This window comes from Megalobrama amblycephala, linkage group LG10 (assembly GCF_018812025.1).
Source record: "Megalobrama amblycephala isolate DHTTF-2021 linkage group LG10, ASM1881202v1, whole genome shotgun sequence".
NCBI lineage: Eukaryota > Metazoa > Chordata > Actinopteri > Cypriniformes > Xenocyprididae > Megalobrama > Megalobrama amblycephala.
The window spans coordinates 35,786,205-35,807,599 of NC_063053.1; the positions used below are offsets into that span (position 1 = coordinate 35,786,205).

General features: G+C 37.3%; 1 protein-coding gene across 1 annotated transcript in view; it reads right to left on the reverse strand.

Moving 5' to 3' along the window:
- Positions 1-21,395, reverse strand: part of hcrtr2 (hypocretin (orexin) receptor 2) — a 49,770-nt gene extending 28,375 nt beyond the window's left edge. Inside the window, 3 exon segments of the mRNA XM_048205911.1 lie at positions 3,000-3,178; positions 20,583-20,754; positions 20,756-21,395. Coding sequence (XP_048061868.1) covers positions 3,000-3,178; positions 20,583-20,754; positions 20,756-20,833 — 429 coding nt within the window. The 5' untranslated portion in view covers positions 20,834-21,395.

Here is a 21,395-nt window from a genome sequence, read left to right on the forward strand (position 1 = left end):
AAGACACTGGAGCGGATTCAGGAGCTGGTGAAGACACTGGAGCAAACTCATGGGCTAGAGAAGATACTGGAGTGGATTCAGGGGCTGGAGAAGACACTGGAGCAGATTCAGGGGCTGGGGAAGACACAGAAGTGAACTCAGGGGCAGGAGAAGACACTGGAGCGGATTCAGGGGCTGGTGAAGACACTGGAGCAAACTCAGGGGCTGGAGAAGACACTGGTTATGGACTCAGGGGCTGGAGAAGACACTGGAGTGGACTCAGGGGCTGGAGCCATCACTGGACTCTGGTTAGGGACCGGTAAAGGTTCTGACCAGAAGTCGATCAGCCATAAGTCATCCATTAGCTCTAGAGAGGAATTAGGCATGGTGGCCATTTTGGCTGAGGGCTCATCTTTGGTGGCGGCCATCTTTACCGAGGGCTCAGGCGTGGTGGCGACCATCTTGAGACAAAGCTCTGGAGTGGTGGCCATCTTGCAACGAGGCTTAGGGATGGCAGCCATCTTGCGACGAGGCTCTGGGATGGACTTGGGAACAGACTTTGGAGTGGAAACCCTGATGGTATGGTCCATGGAAGGCTTGAACTCAGGCTTGAGGTTTGGGAATGTCCTCATTAATTTCCTCAATAAGAAAATCAGAACCATTCAGCCAGAGGACATAATTAATATATTTAACCAAAGAAGAGCTGCTTTTACCAAGAGAAAGGAACTGATACAGCTCGTCATCCAGTCCCTCCCAAAAACAGGCTTTGAGCATATGAGTGTTCCAGCCTACCAGGGTGTAATATAGCAAGAACTCCTCAACATACTCTTCCAGAGGCCTTCCATTCTGTTGGAGGAAGAAGAGGAGATGATCTTCATCAGATCTTTGCCGCTCAGCCCATTCCATTGTTTTAGGTCCTGTCATCTGTAACGGTATGTGACCACAGGCAGAAGAAAGCAGGAGAAGCAGGTTTCCAAAAAACTTAAAAGGTTTAATAAGAACTCAACAGGTAGGTTAACACATCCAAAACATAACAGTAACAGGACAAAGAGTGAACAAACCAACAAGCACTTATACAGGAACTAATGAGGGAACTAATGAGATAATAAACAAGACACCTGACACACACATGTAAGTAAATACATTAGATAAAATATAATCTTCACTAATATTACAGTTTTACTAATATTAGTAAGTGTTTTATTTTGTTTTTGTAGCTGGACTTTTTTAGTTGAGATAAAGGTTATGAACCCAATCAATGTGAATAATTATAATTAATTAATTAATTAATAATTGTTGTTATTATTATTATTGTTATAACTCTTATAATACTGAAGACAAAAATATATCACTGTTGTAAATTACATATGTAGTATAAAATAAAAAATATATATATGTTATATTTATGATAATTTTATTTACACTACAGTTACAATACTAATATTTGTGTCTTAAATTCTTCACTTCCAAACGTTCAATCCCTCAAGTTTTAAACATTTTAAATCCTCAAGATTTTATTTTGGCACAATACTCCTGAAATGCTATGAACTTCTGTCCACAAAAATGTTGGAAATTCTGCAAATGTGTAAATAAAGTAAACATGTTACTGTAAAGTGAAGTGAGCTCAGCAGGGAGAGCAGGATCTAATTGCAAGGTGTATGTTTAATGACAAAATAATAATTAAACAAAGAAACATTGCAAACAAGAGAAACTCAGGAAACCAAAGAACACGGGGGAAACCCGAAACTGAACACGCAGCTAACTATGAACTTTTCATTGACTCATGAACCCCCTTTTGGGAAACCCTGGTCTAAAACGTGTAAGATCAGCGATAATCATGGCAGTATCTGGGCTGAAAAATTTTGAAGCGACAACCACCACCAATGAGGAGGTCTAAATTAATGCATGCATGAATTGCACTGATGTAGCTGAAGCATCCCAGACTGGATTGGTTTGATACTCAATTATATATATTTTCAGTTAATGTAAATGTGGATTGTATTGTAGAAATTTTATTCCTAAAAGAAGAGTACCCTATTTAAAAACAATAGGACATCAGATGGCATGATTATCACTTGATTTTCAATGCGTGTCTTCTGTGCAAATTCCAACAGATATGCTTTGAAGTGCTTCAACATATGTCTGAATGTTTCTGCATAACATCTATAGAATAAAGACTTCATACTTTAGTCCTGCTCAAGTGGAGCTATTTTTGATGTCCTGGCTTTACTCTAAATGTCAGTTCAAAGAAGTTTGAGCTTAAGTGTCTGGGATGCATTTGAAAGATGCAAACATCCTACATTATACTGGCATCAATCAAACATGTCTCTCTTTGAGGGTCAAAAGGCATGAATGTGATTGGAAACAACTGATTTTATTCAGGCATTTGTCAACACTTGAAGCAGCCGCAGCCATGGCTCACAGCTGCTTCTTCATTCTTGATAACTTCAAAACTCTCATTAATATTCAGTCATCCAACTAGCGAAGATAACCATGCCTATCAGGGATACAGAAGAAACAACAGTACTTGTAGCTTTCAAACTGTAAAGGGTATGTCAGCTGAAATACTATAGTCGATCCATTATGTCCTTCAAAGACAGAAGTTGAAGAAAATGTGTTCCCAATATACCTTTAAAAATGACCAGAAGAGCATGTATTCATCCCCAGGAACTCCATCAGTTCCATCTAATGTTGTTGACAAGCATGCCATTTAGTGCAGTGCATCTCAATTAAAAAAAATAGCAAAAAATAAATACATTTTTCAAAGACCTTAAGCTGTTTACATGATTTATTGACGGCAAAGCAAAGCAATCACTTAAAAAGCACAAACAGCCTCTAGCAGTAGAATCTGATGCGTCAGAAGTTGTAGATTTGCAAAATCAAACGTGTCATAATTCACAAAAGTTTCAAAACATTTTGAAACTTCATTCTGATACATAGGGCTTCCTATGAAAAGAAAAAAGAAACATATATAGTGCCAAATTACTTAATTAAAGTCAATATGTTATCCGTTTCCTTACCTGTAAGTAAGGTAATATCTTGCACAGGGTCTGTCCAAAGAACCAGGTTTCTGTAATGTCCACCACTAGACTTGCAGGAAGACATGTGATTGTGACCAGGATGTCTGCGAAGGACAGGTTCACGATAAAGTAGTTGGTCACTGTGCGCATATGATGGTTTTTCCAAACTGCAAAACAAACTGAAAAGAAAGATGCCATGAGTAATACAGTGTTTTCCAAAAATTGTGGCTTTAAAAATTGATGCATGAAATGCAAAATCCCAACCAACAAGCAGTGCTGCGTAGATTACTGACAAATTGTAGTCGATTACTGATTCCAAATTTCATGGTAAAATTTGAAGGTAGTATCATAATCCATTACGTTACACATTTAAAGTAATATATTCTCACTACTTTTTTATTACTTTTAGATTAGTTTTGACTGAACTCGTTTATCACATTGTTTTGAATCTGATAATCTTATACAATACAATATTGATATAAAAATACAAAGAGAAAGATAATTGTATCGACTGAGATTAAGGCACTGCCCATGAAGAGCAACTAACATCCCAAATGCAGCTAACACCAGGACTCTGTTTAACATAGTAACAAAGATAAGTCTTAGAGTTGCACACTAAAATCACTTTTAAACAAACAATTGTAACATTTATAAACAGTCCATCCTAATCCTATACCCTCCATATAAAATCATATAATAGATGTAATCACTTGCACAATCATGTATCCAATTTTCCTATGTAATCATACACTGATCAGGCATAACATTATGAGCACTGACAGGTCAAGTGAACAACACTGATTATCTCTTCATCACGGCACCTGTTAGTGGGTGGGATATATTAGGCAGCAAGTGAATAATTTGTCCTCAAAGTTGATGTGTTAGAAGCAGGAAAAATGGACAAGCATAAGGATTTGAGCGAGTTTGACAAGGGCCAAATTGTCATGCTAGACGACTGGTTCAGAGCATCTCCAAAACTGCAGCTCTTGTGGGGTGTTCCCGGTCTGCAGTGGTCAGTATCTATCAAAAGTGCTCCAAGGAAGGAACAGTGGTGAACCGGCGACAGTGTCATCGGCGGCCAAAACTCATTGATGCACGTGGGGAGCGAAGGCTGGTTCATGTGGTCCGATCCAACAGACGAGCTACTGTAGCTCAAACTGCTCAAGAAGTTAATGCTGGTTCTGATAGAAAGGTGTCAGAATACACAGTGCATCACAGTTTGTTGCGTATGGAGCTGCATAGCTGCAGACCAGTCAGGTGCCCATGCTGACCCCTGTCCACCGCCGAAAGAGCCAACAGTGGACACGTGACCATCAGAACTGGACCACGGAGCAATGGAAGAAGGTGGCCTGGTCTGATGAATCACGTTTTCTTTTACATCACGTGGATGGCCGGGTGCATGTGCGTCTCTTACCTTGGGAACACATGTCACCAGGATGCACTATGGGAATAAGGCAAGCCGGCGGAGGCAGTTTGATGCTTTAGGCAATGTTCTGCTGGGAATCCTTGGGTCTCGCCATCCATGTGGATGTTACTTTGACACGTACAGTACCATCTTCCTAAGCGTTGTAGTAGACCATGTACACCCTTTCATGGAAACGGTATTACCTGGTGGTTTGTGGCCTCTTTCAGCAGGATAATGCACCCTGCCACAAAGCAAAAATGGTTCAGGAATGGTTTAAGGAGCACAACAATGAGTTTGAGTTCAAATTTCCCCAGGTCTAAATCCAATCGAGCATCTGTGGGATATGCTGAACAAACAAGTCTGATCCATGGAGGCTCCACCTCGCAACTTACAGGACTTAAAGGATCTCCTTATAAAATCTTGGTGCCAGATACCACAGCACACCTTCACCTCGATGGGTCAGGGATGTTTTGGCAGCAAAAGGGGGACCAACACAATATTAGGAAGGAGGTCATAATGTTATGCCTAATCGGTGTATGTTCTTTTACATTGTTTTGCGCATGCATTAATTCAAACTCTATTGAAACTCAGAAGTGCACACTGTAGTTAACCAAGGCCACATATATAGCATGTGTGGTATCTATGAACTGAGATTTTAATTTCCTTTATGTTCATTGACATTACATTTTGCTAACTCTGTTACATATTAGTATTTTAAGAATCTTATAAGTCTCTTCTCTTAATACCCAACCCTATTTCATATTCAAAACACCCAGCTAGAAGACAAAGGATCATAAATTTTCCCTCCAAAGGAACTACTCCTTAGAGACATCTTCATCCTTTAAAAGATCACTGATCACAAATCAGGCCATTCACCTACTTCCCCATTGCTGATTCTGAGAACCTGAAGATGATCTAGAAGTCTTCTAAGGACCCCTAAGTTTGTGCCAGGCTGCAGCCTTGTCTTTCCATTCATCAAATTTCCTCTGACTCAAACTGGTACTCTCTCATCAAGACAACTTCATGAAAGATCAACTGGAGCCTCAGCAAACTGCATCAGGACTATTTTGTTAATGCAATAAAATCAGGAATCTGTGATTTGTTCATTCTCTTGAACCTTTATTTAACTGACAAAACTGCAAAGAAAAGATTTTCAAAATTTTCATTGACCAACTTAATTGTAAATATAAACAAATTTAGATTTTGATTGATACAACACATTCCAAAGAGGCATGTTTACCACTGTCACCTTTCCATTTAATTACACTTTTTAATCATTTGAGAATTGAGGATACTATTTTTTGCAGTTTTGCAAGTGGAATATTTGCCCAATCTCTCCTGAAAAAAGACAGCTGCACATAAGTCTGTGGTCGTCGTTGTCTGATTGTCCTTTCCATGATGGGCCATACATTTTCAATAGGAGACAGATCTGGTCTGCAGGCAAGCCAGTGAAGCACATCCCTTCTACGGTGTAGAGCAGGGGTCATCAACTATATTTGTCCAAGGGCCAGAATTTTTCTCTGCAGACACTGTAAGGGCCAGATACTCGTAATATAAAATAAAATTCGAATTGTATCCTAATATGTTATTATTTGATATACTAATTCTAATTCCAAATTTATGTTATTTTTTACATATTACCTGTACTGCAGCAAGCCACCAGGGGGCGATAGCGATATTTTAGGCTTCATATTTGTGAGGGTGTCAAGCTGTCCATCACTGTCACGCAATTGTGCGCAAATCCCAGGCAAGGAAAATTTTGACATTTGTGAAAAAATGAGCACGTGAAACAATAAAAGATGTTCAATGAGAGCAATGCGTTTATCGTCATTCTTGACTGAAGGCAGGCTATGGCACAAGCTACTTTTCAGAAGGCTTTTTTTTTCGTTAGATTTAAAAATAAATAAATATGGAACGGACCCGAATATTCGAATATTCGTTCGGTGGGTATATTTGGTCGATTTGAAAATTTGACATTCGAATATTCGTTTTTGTTTTATTTTTTGCACACCTGGGATCCCCCGCGAAACGGTTCTCATTCCCCCTTGAATAAGGCCGGCGACACACTGGCTGCGTGAGTGTCTCAGCTGCGTGGAGCCACGCGGAAAACGTGTGCATGCTAGAAATAGAACCGACTCGTGTTCCAGCAACGGGAGTGTTCTCTGGCTAGAACGCAGAACAGCAGAGTTTGTATGGACCGAAGTGCATGTCTGAGCTTGTGTTTTGTTGCTTTGACATTGTGGAAAATAGAATAATAGAAACAAAATGTATTAGCATTTTTTACCCGTTATTATCAGTCTAAATTAATCTTGTTTTTAATTTAACTTAATTTCGTTTTTGTTTATTTAAATTTCGTTTTTCTTTATTTAAATTTTGTTTTTTCTTTATTTAAATTTTGTTTTTTCTTTATTTAAATTTTGTTTTTTCTTTATTTAAATTTCGTTTTTCTTTATTTAAATCTACCCTTACTGTGCCAATTTGTTAGTCAGAAAAATATTAGACTACCTTAAAAGTATTGCTTAATTTAACAGACCTGTGTGTGTGCGTTTTATATCACTAGTGCAGTGTCCGTTCTCGGAGCATAAGCCCTGCCTGCATGAGGTGCGCCGCTTCCCGCTCGCGCTGTTCTGACTGTAGTTTACTAAAAGTTTATTAATTCTGAATGTGTCGCGTCTCGCGTGTCCATCTATATTGCACCAAATGCGACACTGCACTGCCTTGTGAAGTCGATTGGATGAACGGTTCTCGAAATAATAAAAATGCAAACGGACATACAGACACAGATTCCTGCCTTTATTAGAGAGAAAAATATGTTCAGCCCCTCTCTCCGAAGCTTCGAATAGTCGATGTTCATTTCTACCGAAGCTTCGAAGCTCAAAAAATGGTATTCGGACCAGCCCTAAACTTTTTCCTCTTACAAGGCTATTCCTGAATTCAGTATTATTCTGGGGGCCGGATGGAAATCTCTGGCGGCCGGATTTGGCCCGCGGGCCGCCAGTTGACGTTGCATGGTGTAGAGTATCTAGAAACCACTCTGATGTAGCACGTGCAGAAAGAGGCCTGGCATCGTTCTGCATCCGAGACAAGATGTCATCTTGATGGCAGTGTATGCCTCTGTACAATTTCAATATACACCTCCACATCAATGGTACCTTCACACATATGCAAGTCTCCTATACCGTTTTCATTGATGCACCCCCATACCATGACAGATGTTTGATTTTGCACCTGTCATTAATGAAAGTCTGGATGGTCCCTTTTGTCTTTGGGACTGAGAACTCAATGTTCGTTTTTCCCCAAAACAAGCCAAAACTTGGAATTATCCAACCACAGCACATTTCCACTGTCTTTTAGACCATGTGAGATGAGCTCAGGCTCAGAGAACTCTGCAGTATCTCTTTATAGAACAGATGTATAGTTTATTCCTTGCATAACAGAGATTCAAGTTGCATTTCTTGATGCAGCAGCAGAATGTGTTAAGTTACAATGACTTTCCGTAGTCCTCCCGAGCCCATGTGGCTATTTTTAACACAGAAGCATGATGGTTTCTCATGCAATGTCATCTGAGGGCTTGAAGGTCATGCACATTCAACAGAGGTTTCTTGCCTTGCATAGAGAAATGTGATTGTTGAATTGTTTGACAATTCTTATGGAATTTGGCACAAAGTGGTGAGCCATGACTCCTTATTTTAAACACGATGTCCCCACCAATTACCAATTCACCTGCTAATTGTGGACTGTTTCAAAACAGTTTAACTTGGATATTCTGCAATCTTTTCACTTTTATTTAGCCTCTATCCCAAACTTTCTTGGAGTGTGTTGCAGCCATGAAAATGTTATTATATTTACAAAATACAATTAATTTGGCCAGCAAAAACATTGGGATTGTTTATTCTTTGTACTTTTGTCAGTTAAAAGGTTCAAGACAATTAACAAATCACAGATTAGTTCCATTTACATCCACCTATTCTCTGTGTCATACACAGTATTCATTTTTCTTTGTCCCTAGAACTTTCACTGAAATTGGCCGCAGGTCATTTCAATAAAAGGCTCCATCTGACTGAAACAATCTTCCTTCTTCTCTTTACTTATTCACTTATTTATTTTTGTTGTTGTTTTTCAGGGTGCAAGTATGTTTTTGTTTTTCATCTTTGCAGTAAAATGTATGTTTTGTGTACATGCTCCTGTTTGTTTAATACAGCTGTAGACTGTATGTGTAAGATTAGGGGAATGAGCTGCTTATCTGTTTAAGTGACTTTTTTTTTTTTTTTTTTTGCTGTTGTTGTTGGTTTCAGATGTGTTTTTTTTTTTTTTTTGTATTGTGTTTGGTATTTTTTGGGACACCCTTGAAAATGAGATGTTTCATCTCAAGGGGCTGTTCTTTCAATAAATTCAAATTCAAAGATTCTTGATTTTATTGCATTTTACAAAAGGTCCCAACTTTTCTGGAATTGGGGCTTACATTAAGTGACATGATGTGAAGGCCAAGTATCGTAACCCATACTCTCTGCATTTAACCCATCCAAGTTAGTGCACACACATTAGGAGCAGTGAGTAGGGAACACACACACTGCAAACCATGGACACACACACCCAGAGCAGTGGGCAGCCATTCCAACATTTTTTTGTTGTTGTTGTGTTTTTTTTGTAACAAATGTTTGCTCTTGTGATCTCCTGTGTGTTTTGTTTAGTTTAGTAAATACTTTATATTCTTGGAATACTCTTTGTATCTTCATTGTCCTGCATGCTAGAAGCCACACGTTACACAAAGATAAATTAAAAGGTTTCCCTGCAGTTTTCTGCCAAAATGAAAGCTCAATGGTTTAGTGTTTGAAAGCAAAGCAAATTAAGACAACCGTAAATGTTGGTATTGTAATTTTACTGTTGTTCTGTAAAGTAAACATTAAAAAAATAAAAATAATGAAAATATTTATTATTGTTGTTGTTAATAATAATGATAAGAATTATATTAATATGTTTATTGTAACATATATTGTATTATAATATATTATCATGATTAATAAATACTCATTTTTAACTTTACAGAACAATAGTATGTATTATTGCAATAGTGAAATATTTCTTTATTAATTTGATATATATCTTTAGATGATCACATGCCTGAATGTGATTTGATTGAAAATGGCCCCATATCCTAAAGACTATCTCTGCTATCTTGATTTGTATTTTATTCTACCAGATGATGAGTGATTGCTATGACACAAATTGTTTTGTTTAGAAAGCATTTGTGCAGTAAATTCATGAAAATATAGGTCTGAGTGTCTCATGAATAAGACATGAAATAGCTGCGGATTACCAACTGCCTTGACACAGATAAGCAGCCATGTAACATCAGTTGATTAATGTTGATTGTTTGTTTAGCATATTTAGTGTGGAACTTAATTAAATTAACAATTCAGAGGTCATTGTTTTTGTCAGGTAGTACAGAAAAGGGATGCAATAAATAGTGCTGAAATACTGGGCAGAATAGACATCAGGACTGCAAAAATAAACATTTATGTATTACAGAACATAACATTTATTATGTTTTGATGCAGACTCCTGCTATTTTGTCACATGTTTAATACTAGCTGTGTCAACGGCATATATCAGATACAAACACAATGTGTACTGAATCAGAAATATTAAAAAAAACAGCAATGATTATGAATGACAATGCAAGATTGATAATACAAGGTAATAGAAAAGCTAGTGTTGGTTGTCAAACTGGGAAATGTTTGCAAGGCCTATATCTCAGTAAGGTTACAGAAATGTGTGTACAAACCCAGTTCAAAAGTCTCTTCACTTAGAATAATTTCTGAGAATTCTGTAAAATTTTAATCATTTTGTCACAGCTAATTTTAAGGTTTGAATGTATTTTCAGGAAAATGGTATCTTTCATGTTCGGTTGGGGCAAGTTGTCACATTTTAACTAACTACAAATTTTACTTAGGCAAAATAATTATTTGGCATTTTTTCATGCTACCTTTTACATACTAACCCTATTTCATAAATTGTTTTGTATTATGTAATTCTGTGTAATAAATGTTCAAAAGCTTTTTTGTAACCTAAACGTATTGTACAGAAATTGACCTTCCTTTTAGAAATATTCACTGGAGTAAAACGTGTGACAACTAGCCCCGGCTTCTCTATATAGCACATGTAATGGGTGAAATATGAGAAGACTATTTACATATCTGATGGCTGGGTTGTTCTCGACAATAACGGAACTGAAGATTTCTTCCAATAAAGCGCAGACTGACAAATACATTTTTGTTTGCCTGCTTTCATTATAAATGGCTTGTATTGTGTCTCAGTTCTGAATAATTGCCCAATACCAATAAGCCAATAAGCCTGTCCCAATAAGCCATTCTTCTCTATGATATGTGGCAAATGTTGTCTTTTTTCTTGTTTATCAGAACAATTTGGTCTTTTCTTATCACTGTCTCTTTTGTGAAACCCATAAAACTACAGAGAGGTTTGTGCAGTTTGAAAATGGACTGTTTTGTCTCCAAAATTGGGACACGTGAAGCAACCTGAGAATGAATGAAGTCACAGCTGTTGAATGAGCCTAGGGGGCAGAGTAGATGATGAGGTGATATAATGACCTGAAGCCCCAGGCTATATCAGTGTTGGCACATTGCCTGGTTTGGCTGCCAGCATCCTCGAGGGACATTCCCAACGGTCAGTGAATCCCAGCTTACAGGTGTTATGGACAGCACTATAGTGCAGGGCTGTCACCACCATAGACACTGAGAAATGGCCATATTGTCTCCTTGTGAATTGAAAATGCGTGATAACCGAATAATTTTGTTCAACATTTTATTTGCATGCATATTTTGATATAAAAAAATAAACATTATTTGCAAATAGTCTGATTATAAAAATGTTTTGTTCTTTTACTGTTTATTATTATTATTATTTATTCCCCTAAATTAATTTAAATCATTTAATTATTTAAAGGGGTCTTGAAATGGAGAATCAAAATGTTCTTGATATTTACACATTTAAGAGGTTACTCTACAATAAAAAACATACTGTGTGTTTCAAATTCAAAACTAACTCCACAGTTTTAAAATATGAATTACTCTTTTCTACCTTCTAAAATGGCCAGATTTAAAATTGGTAGATTATGTCACAAATTATAATGTGTTCGACTGAAAGATAAAGTTTTGGTTATTCTTCATATTTCACAACTGACTTTTTTTTGTAAATTATTCTCAGCGTGCTGCCAGTTTTTCTAAATGATTTTTATTGAAACATACGGCAGTGCCAAGCATTTTATCCTCGGAGGCAATGCAGGTAATTTAATTTTATTCTCACCGTGTCTACACTGGACGTGACAAAGTGAATGTTCCAAAACCATTTTGTCCTATTTCTTTTTAGAAGTAGCGCAAGCAAATGCAGTACATCAGAAATAGAATGAGGCATCAGTTTACGGTCGGGGATTTGTCGTGTAGCATCACACTGCAGTGTAGACAGCATCACTGATTTTAATGGGTTCTATTGTCATTGTTGGAGCCATTTCATTGTAATTTGTGTTTGTGACACTAGAGGGCATGTGAGTATTTTGAGTACATTTAAGCCAACCACTGATGAGTTAAGGCCCCGATATACTTCAAACGAAGTCTTTTTCGTTCTTCGTTTAGGAGTAAAACGAAGTTCGAAATGCGTGACCAGCGATATACTGTAATCGAACATCTGACACCACCCACACTGCTGAGAGCGACGGTTAGATGAATATGTAAATATGTGCTGTACACTTTCTTCTCAGTAACAAAACAAACACAACAAAAATGAGAAAACAGCAAGCATTTTTTTTTTTTTATAGAAAGCATAAGAAAAGCGTCTGATCATAACATGCACTGTAAAAAAAATCCCAGTAAAATTTACGGTAAAAAACTGGCAGCTGTGGTTGCCAGAACTTTACCGTAAAAAATACAGTAGCAACGTAAAAAAAAATCTGTTAAATTTACAGTAAAATAACGTATTTCATTAACCGATATAATGTTAATTTACCAACCTAATGAAGTACTAATATCTGTTTTGCACCTTTATAATACACTGACAGTCACCAAACACAGTGGTGATAAGAGTCACATGATGAATCAAAGTTCATCACAAGCAGATTTTCCACAAGCTGAGAAGGACAATACTAACATATAGAAGGTGCACACAGTGTCATTCACACACACACTAAACACCATCATGGTAACATGCATGAAATTTTAAAAATGCAATAAACATTAATTTAACAACATTAGATTTAACATAAAACCCTAATGTACATAACTGATTAGAAAAAAATGAGAAAAACTAAGAAGAAAGAGTTATTTCAACGAAAATATATCAAATGTGAAGTGTCACGCAGGGAATTGTGGGAATGTCAATTTACGTTTTTTCACTGTAAATTTTAAAATGAATTGTTATTTTTCACTTCCAAAAACTGTGAATTTAACTGTATTTTACCGTAAAATTACATTAAATGTACCGTTAGATCTATTACAGTTATTCACCGTATATAGTACGGAAACCTTCTGTAAACCAATTAACAGTTTTTCACCGCAGCATTTTTACAGACTTTTACTGTTAAAATCACGGTCATTTTTTACAGTGTGTGTATGTTAGCACGAGCTCTGTAAATTAGCACTCCAGTCACGTCACGTTTGTTTATTTATATAGCATAAAGAATAGATGTTTATTCAATTGATTACAGCTGCTTTACAGTATCAAAACACGAAAAACAGTAAAAGTGCCTCATTTCATCAGAAGCACAACTTCATTTTGTACGGCTATCCAGTGTGTTCATGTTTTCACCCGCGGAGATCATACCTCAACTAACTCAACAGATCAAATGAGTCAGAGACTCGTTCCACGCGAGTGAAGGCGGAGCCTCAGCGCACACCTCCTATTACATTATCATCACGGACCAATGGTGGCATGAAGGTGTTTTACTTTTTCTGAAAGTTCGCTTTGGCAAGCCGTTTTGAACTTCCAAAAAGAACACAAAATCAACTTTGTTTTGGCCTGATTTTGTTCGAAATGACGTCACATCAGTTCGTTCTTCGATTTCGTTTGAAGTATATGGGGGCCTTTACAGGTGCGCAATGGAAGGTCAAACAAACTTTTTGACCGTGCCGTGTTGAGCATGCAGCAAATTGTGCAGGATTGTGCTCGTGCCTCTTAACAGTTTGTTTAAATAGAATATTTGTTTATTAATGATGAATCGAAGTTATGTTTAAAGTTTTATTTTTCCTTTACTTTATTTTTGTTATTTGCAATGCCAAATGGACAATAAATGGATTGGCATATCCGACTTTATTCCAATGGTATGGACAATGACTTGATTTATTCAAGGCAAAGCACGCATCAGACTTCTAAATTCCATCTGCGTCCCTACAGTCATCTTCCGCATTGTGCCGCTTGCGTCTGATGTAGACATACAAAGCTGTGCTTCCATACAAAGTTGCAAATTTAACTTGTGCATAAAATTGGAATATCGCATAAAACATTTGCGAATAAAGCACCGTTTCCATCCCATGTGTTCAAGAGAACAAAATCGGCACTTCCTGGGAAATTGGCACAAAATATCTGCAATAAAATTGGATGTTGCTGCAATCAGGGAAGAAATTGTGGCTCTTTTTTCATCTATCATAAATGAGTCGAAAAATGTCTCGCATTTCAGAACCTCCAAATTTCAGAACCTCCAAACAAACATTTGAGATGCTGCAATTCGTCCACTGGTTAGTCCAGGAATCCAATTACATCCTCTGCTGAGGTAAAGTCCCTTGAGAGGGACAAGTCAACACCTCAAACTCATTGTTGTGCTCCTTAAACCCTTCCTGAACCGTTTTTGCTTTGTGTCAGGGCACATTATCCTGCTGAAAGAGGCCACAGCCACCAGGGAATTCCGTTTCCATAAAAGGGTGTACATGGTCTGCAACAATGCTTAGGTAGGTGGTACGTGTCAAAGTAACATCCACATGGATGGCAGGACCCAAGGTTTCCCAGCAGAACATTGCCCAAAGCATCACACTGCCTCCTCCGGCTTGCCTTCTTCCCATAGTGCATCCTGGTGACATGTGTTCCCCAGGTAAGAGACGCATACGCACCCGGCCATCCACGTGATGTAAAAGAAAACGTGATTCATCAGACCAGGCCACCTTCTTCCATTGCTCCGTGGTCCAGTTCTGATGCTCACGTGTCCACTGTTGGCTCTTTCAGCGGTGGACAGGGGTCAGCATGGGCACCCTGACTGGTCTGCAGCTATGCAGCTCCATACACAACAAACTGATGTACTGTGTATTCTGACACCTTTCTATCAGAACCAGCATTAACTTCTTGAGCAGTTGAGCTACAGTAGCTCGTCTGTTGGATCGGACCACACGGGCCAGCCTTCGCTCCCCACGTGCATCAATGAGTCTCAGCCCCCCATGACCCTGTCACCGGTTCACCACTGTTCCTTCCTTGGAGCACTTTTAATAGATACTGACCACTGCAGACCGGGAACACCCCACAAGAGCTGCAGTTTTGGAGATGCTCTGACCCAGTTGTCTAGCATCACATTTTGGTCCTTTTCAAACTCACTCAAATCCTTACACTTACCCATTTTTCCTGCTTCTAACATCAACTTTGAGGACAAAATGTTCACTTGCTGCCTAATATATCCACCCACTAACAGGTGCCGTGATATATATTAAACAAATATTGGACTTTTTTTGGTGCTAAAAACTTTGAAAACTTAATTAGCCAACCTCGAGAAACATAATATAAAAATCTGAAACTGCATTTCATGACCCCTTTGATACCTTTAAATAAAAACTCCAGTGCAACACTTCCTCTCTCCTCCCACCAATATTCAAGACACAGTTATGGCCTTGCTTTTGTGCAGCCTCTTGCCAGGAAAATCTGGACTTTCCCTTGAGGTTTAGGGATTTTCAGTTAGCGCATGAACACGCTTTGATTTAGCGGCAGAGTAGAGGAACCGTCATCGCACGTATAGGGCATTTTCAGAGCATCCTCACAGTGGTAGTAGGACTGGCTCTATTTCTGTCTTTACGCTTGTTTCATCTGCTCATCACATGATCACCATTGCTCTGGTTGTTTGAAAACCCCCCACAGCACATCCCTGCACTTCCAGGAAAAAGTCACTGACACTTATCAAAGCTATGCAGTAGCTCTGCGACAGAACTCCCACCTGCAAGTGTATTGCATAATTGCACAATTGCTATAAGATGATAAAATTAACCCTCGAAGAGAGGGCAGAGAATGAGATGAACTACTGTTTAAAACTCAATAATCCAATCCCCTGTAGAGTCATTATACTAAGAGCTTATTATACTTGTTAGAATGGAATTATCAGTAGAATCAATCACAGAACTCGAAAGAAATGCTGACACTCCAATTTTACATGCACTGTAAAAAAAAAAAAAAAAAGAAGAAGAAAAAAATGCAATCCTTTAACCCATAACATTTGATTTGTCTGTATAAATTAATATATTTAGGTTGTTTCAGTATAGTAAATAATATTTTTAACGTGAATAAAATCAATTCATTTGGATCTCACCAAGACAGTCGGCTTTCTATGCCAGCGCAGAAGACATGATGGCTACTACATCTAGATATCACAAATCTGAATACTGCTTCAGCTTTCTAATTTGTTTCACACATCTAATCAAACTGTTATTGCATAAGAAATTCTGATTGGACCAGCATCACATTTATAAATAAATGCGTCATTGTCATTGGTGTAGCCTGACATATTCATTTTGATTCAGTCATATTAAATTAAAACCTTTTTGACCTTAAGAAAACTTTTTTTATATACCGTAGAGCACTTTAGAATGTAAAGGTAAATAGTTTCAAAAGAAAATCCCCTTTGCACTGTCAAGTACATATCTTTTAAAGTCATCTTCTCTTACAAAGCCATTCATTGTGATTGCATTTGAATAATGTAGTACTTTCAATTTCATTTAATAACTCTGAATATGTCTGAAATGACATTATCTTCCTTCCACATGCATTTATCAAAGTAATAGCCTGTGTAAATGGCTGTATCAAAGATATTGTAATATTGTGTATCCAACAGTGCCCATATTGATAACACATGTAATTGACATGGCATGGGGATAGAGTAATGTAAAAGAACAGCTATTAATAAAACAATGAAAATTCCTTCATTAATGAACACACACACACACACACATCATTCCAAACCCATACACTGTTTTTCCCACAGTACTGTATATGATTCAAAATCTGCTAAGAGGTAATAATGGAACACCAGTTTTGAAATGTGATTTTTCACTATTATATACTAATTACTTTGTTTACTATTAATAATAATAATTAATAATAATTCCTTACATTTATATAGTGCTTTTCTGGGTACTCAAAGGATTCCGGGAATCTCCTCAACCACCACCATTTATTTAGGGTCTGCATTTTCATAGGTTTAAAAAAAAAAAAAAAAAAAAAAAAAAAAAAAACTTTGTGCATCAAAACCACTCCTTTCCTGGTAAAAAAATAAATAAATAAAACGATTTCCAAGAGTCAATGGATTTGCAAGCCAAACATGCCAGTCTCTGAGTAACGTAATTAATTTAAGCCACAAAATAAACCTCATTCTGTAAAATAAGTAAAATGAACTACACATTAAGCATTTTATGGTTACCCAAAAATCAAACAGTTCACCCCTCACAAATGTTATCATGTGACACAATCTGCCTTGTAAAAGGCGCTATTTAAATAAAGATTGACTGTCAAAAAATAACATGCACAATACGCGACAGTATTTATGAGAAGCAGAGATCCAGCAAGTCATGCATTTCCTGGAAAACAAAACTACCAGATGTTTTGACTACGTCATCGCTTTCCAAGAAGAGGTAGAAAATGGTGGCGTGAGCAGCTTCAACATGCTGTCTGTCAGAGATGATAACACACATAATACATAACGCGCGTGAGTATAAATTGTTCTTCACTCGTTTGAATCAAAATGATCAGGGAATGGAGTGAAATACTTCTTATTACATACTAAAGAGAATAAATGCCAAATCAAATGTAAAACTTCAACATGTGTTGGTTTTGACTAACATTTTTTTTTATGCACAAACTATACATTCTGATTCTGACATTCCTGATTTAAATATGTTCAATAATTTTCTATTCTTGACTGATCTTTTTTTATACTTTTGGCAATACAGTCCCTGTAGTCATCCAATTTGACTCTTCTCTTCTCAGTTGTTTAAAATATTAAAGCAATTATCAAACTTTGATAAAATGTTTAATTTTTCAATAAATGATGATACATTTTACTTGATTTGTTATATTTAATTACCCCTTATCAGATTTGGACTGATTTCTTTATGTAGCTATATGAATACAGCATCAGTTAGTTATAGTGAACACATCTGTCAAGCTCCAAAAATAGAAAAGAAAGAGAAAAAAAAAGTCATACAATTGCTCTGTGTGAGAAACAGACAAAATGTAATTACTGAAAAGCTTGCCTTCCATTGCAGCTCTCAAATCAAGTTTGGCTGCATTAGAGATGTTGCATTAAGCTTGACGTCAGTGACATTTGAACACAAGACACAGGAGAACCAACACATTTGAAGGCAGTGACACATTTGGGGCCAGAAATTGCAAAGCGCATTACTATCTGTGCTAGGCTACGTGATTTACACGCATTTACAACTGCATTCCTACTGGTGAATTGGATTCTGCATATCATGCTGATTACACTTTGTGCCGGCTCACACACTCAACATTGTATTCTTTATGACTCTCTAGGGTGGTCCTCTTTACCAAAGGAGAAAACTCACATTACTATTTACTGCCAACAAGGCATTGTTAGATAAACTAATTACTCCAGCCTTTTATCCCAGCATTTATAGTACTAAATCTAGCACATCAATTCATTGAAATGTCTCCTGGGTGCATTTAGAGCTTGGTAAAACTCTTTTTATGCTCCATCAGAACACACTACCTCAGAAACCCTTTCCTCTTTGAATACCCTGTCCTAGAGGAAACATGTTGCTGTTTTCCAAAATCCTTGACTTAAGGTGAAATGTATTATGGATATCGCTGGTATGGCCTGTAAGTCTTTCATCTTTTGCTATTTCTTCTGTTTTACTTGTATGTTTTGTATATGTGTTAATATGTGAAATTGTTCTTCTGCTGCTACCATCTTGAACAGGACTTCCTGGAAGAGATTTTGTATCGGAATTAGACTTTATAAATGTACAGTATTTTGTTTGAGAGCTCTGATAAAGGGAAACAATGACTTTTAGTCTCACACATAGAAATCATGCAGTTTCAGAAGACTTATAATTAAGTCTTGGATTATGTTGATGGTGCCTTTTGTTGTCCTTGTCTTTCTTTGAGACTTGAACGACATGGTCACGAATTAACCAAAAGAGCAGCATAAAGATTCTTCAGAAATATTCCACAGAAGAAAATAACAGCATAAAGGTTTCGAGCAACATGATGGTGAGTAAATAATGACATGGTTTCCATTTTTGTGAAAAATATTCCTGTAAAGTGTGTCATTTTAAATCCTGCCTTATACATATAGCTCTGCCCAAATCTCATTCTGTTTGATGCAATGAAAAAAATGCTCACTGCACCTTTAAAGAGAATAGCACATGAAAGACGTGACTAAAGCATTCTAAGACACATAACATTTCAAAGGACCTCCGATTAATATGACAAAATTAGTTAACCAATTATCTCAGATTCCAGATCATTGGGGGATAATCATATTCCTTGAAAACTTCAAATAGTCCTCAGTGGGACACAAAACATTTAAAAGCACAGTATTAAATTCATAATGTCTTTCATTCAGAATTCAAATCCATCACAGTTTGTTGTAAAATAGCAATTAGCACTTGGTTTGATTTGCCAGAGGTCTATGAATAAAAACAACAACAACAAAAAAACATTAAAGGTGCCATAGAATGTGTTTTCAAAAGATGTAATATAAGTCTAAGGTGTCCCCTGAATGTGTCTGTGAAGTTTCAGCTCAAAATACCCCATAGATTTTATTTTTTTTTAATTCATTTTTTTAACTGCCTATTTTGGGGCATCATTAAATATGCACCGATTCAGGCTGCGGCCCCTTTAAATTCTCGTGCTCCCCGCTCCCCTGAGCTCGTGACTGCCTTAAACAGCATAAACAAAGTTTACACAGCTAATATAACCCTCAAAATTGTCTCCGTGAATACAGTAAGAAACGATGGTAACTTTAACCACATTTAACAGTACATTAGCAACATGCTAACGAAACATTTAGAAAGACAATTTACAAATATCACTAAAAATATCATGTTATCATGTCAGTTATTATTGCTCCATCTGCCATTTTTCGCTATTGTTCTTGCTTGCTTACCTAGTCTGATGATTCAGCTGTGCACAGATCCAGACGTTAATACTGCTGCCTTGTCTAATGCCTTGAACATGGGCTGGCATATGCAAATATTGGGGGCGTACATATTATTGATCACGACTGTTACGTAACAGGTGTTATGTTGAGGTTCGCCTGTTCTTCGGAGGTCTTTTCAACAAATGAGATTTATATAAGGAGGAAACAATGGAGTTTGAGACTCACTGTATGTCATTTCCATGTACTGAACTTATTCAACTATGCCAAGGTAAATTCAATTTTTAATTCTAGGGCACCTTTAAATGTCAAGTAAGAAAAAAGCTAAAGCCATAACATTTTGTTAAGGTAGATGTATATTCTTAAATTGACACAAACAGCAAATAATGCATAAATAAATAAGCAGGTGCAGCCTAATTACATTTTTAAAATTCATTAGATGCATTAATGATTTGAAAGCCCTGAATTTTACTGGCTTTCCCGCTTCTCTGTTAAGCAGAGAAGTGAAATTATAATATTTCATGATCATTTTGTGAGATGCCACCCCGTAGCGTAAAGAGTAAAGCACGCGCTAGCAGCGCCGAGATTATGGGTTCGATTCCCAGAGAAAGCAACAACTGATAAATGTGTACCTTCTTTGGATAAATGCGTACAATGTAGCCTACCCCATGCGCAAAACAGTGTAGCCAACACGATGGACAGACCTGTAGAGCGGTACTCGTCGGAGAGTATAGCCTAAAACATTTGAAAAGCACTTCTGAAATACATTTCTGAGTTACTCGCGCGCTGCAAACTTACTTACCCAAGGTGTTTCCGACCAGAGATACGAGGAAAACTATGATGTATCCAGCTATGAGCACCCATTCATATTGTTTAGGGTGCAAATATTCCCTCCAAATGTACTTGAGAAGTTCGTCGTCTTCATCAACATGAGAATGCGAGTAAATTTCCGTGGAGTTCAGATGCTGCGCTGATGTTATAACAGTCATCGCAAGCCTCACTAACGGTGATCCCGGACATGTTTCGCGCGGACCCTGGCTCTCTCTCCAGCATCGCGGATGACTGACACCGCCTGAGTGAGGGGGAGAGAGAGGGAGAAGGGGGTAAAACCGAGAGTTGGATGGCGTCGTGACGCAACGAGGATCTCTCAGCCTATAACCAATTAGTTACCAAGACAGAGAAGCGTTTTGAAGTCAGAACCTGCAGCATGCTTCTTTATGTCTCATGAGGATACTCATGTTTATTCAAGTGTAGCTGTCAGGCGTATGTCGCATAATATATGTGTCTTAGACCCATTCACAGTCAAACAGTCTTATCCTTATTATGCTATACTAGAAAAGATTTGTAGAAATTCCATACTTTGCGACAGGTTCATCATGTTTAATTGCAATGCTTCTTGGATTTGGATATCACTTTTAATGATGCATGGTGGTTTATATCACATAGGCCTACTAAATGAAGCCCAAATAGAGTTCTGTTTCAATGCAATTGTAACTGTTACGTTTGGTAGATTACCAACAAATTAATCAATATCTTTACATATATTATGATCACTTTTTAATACTTCATTAATCTTAGACTTAATGTAATTATGTATTCAGTATGTCTAAGTAAG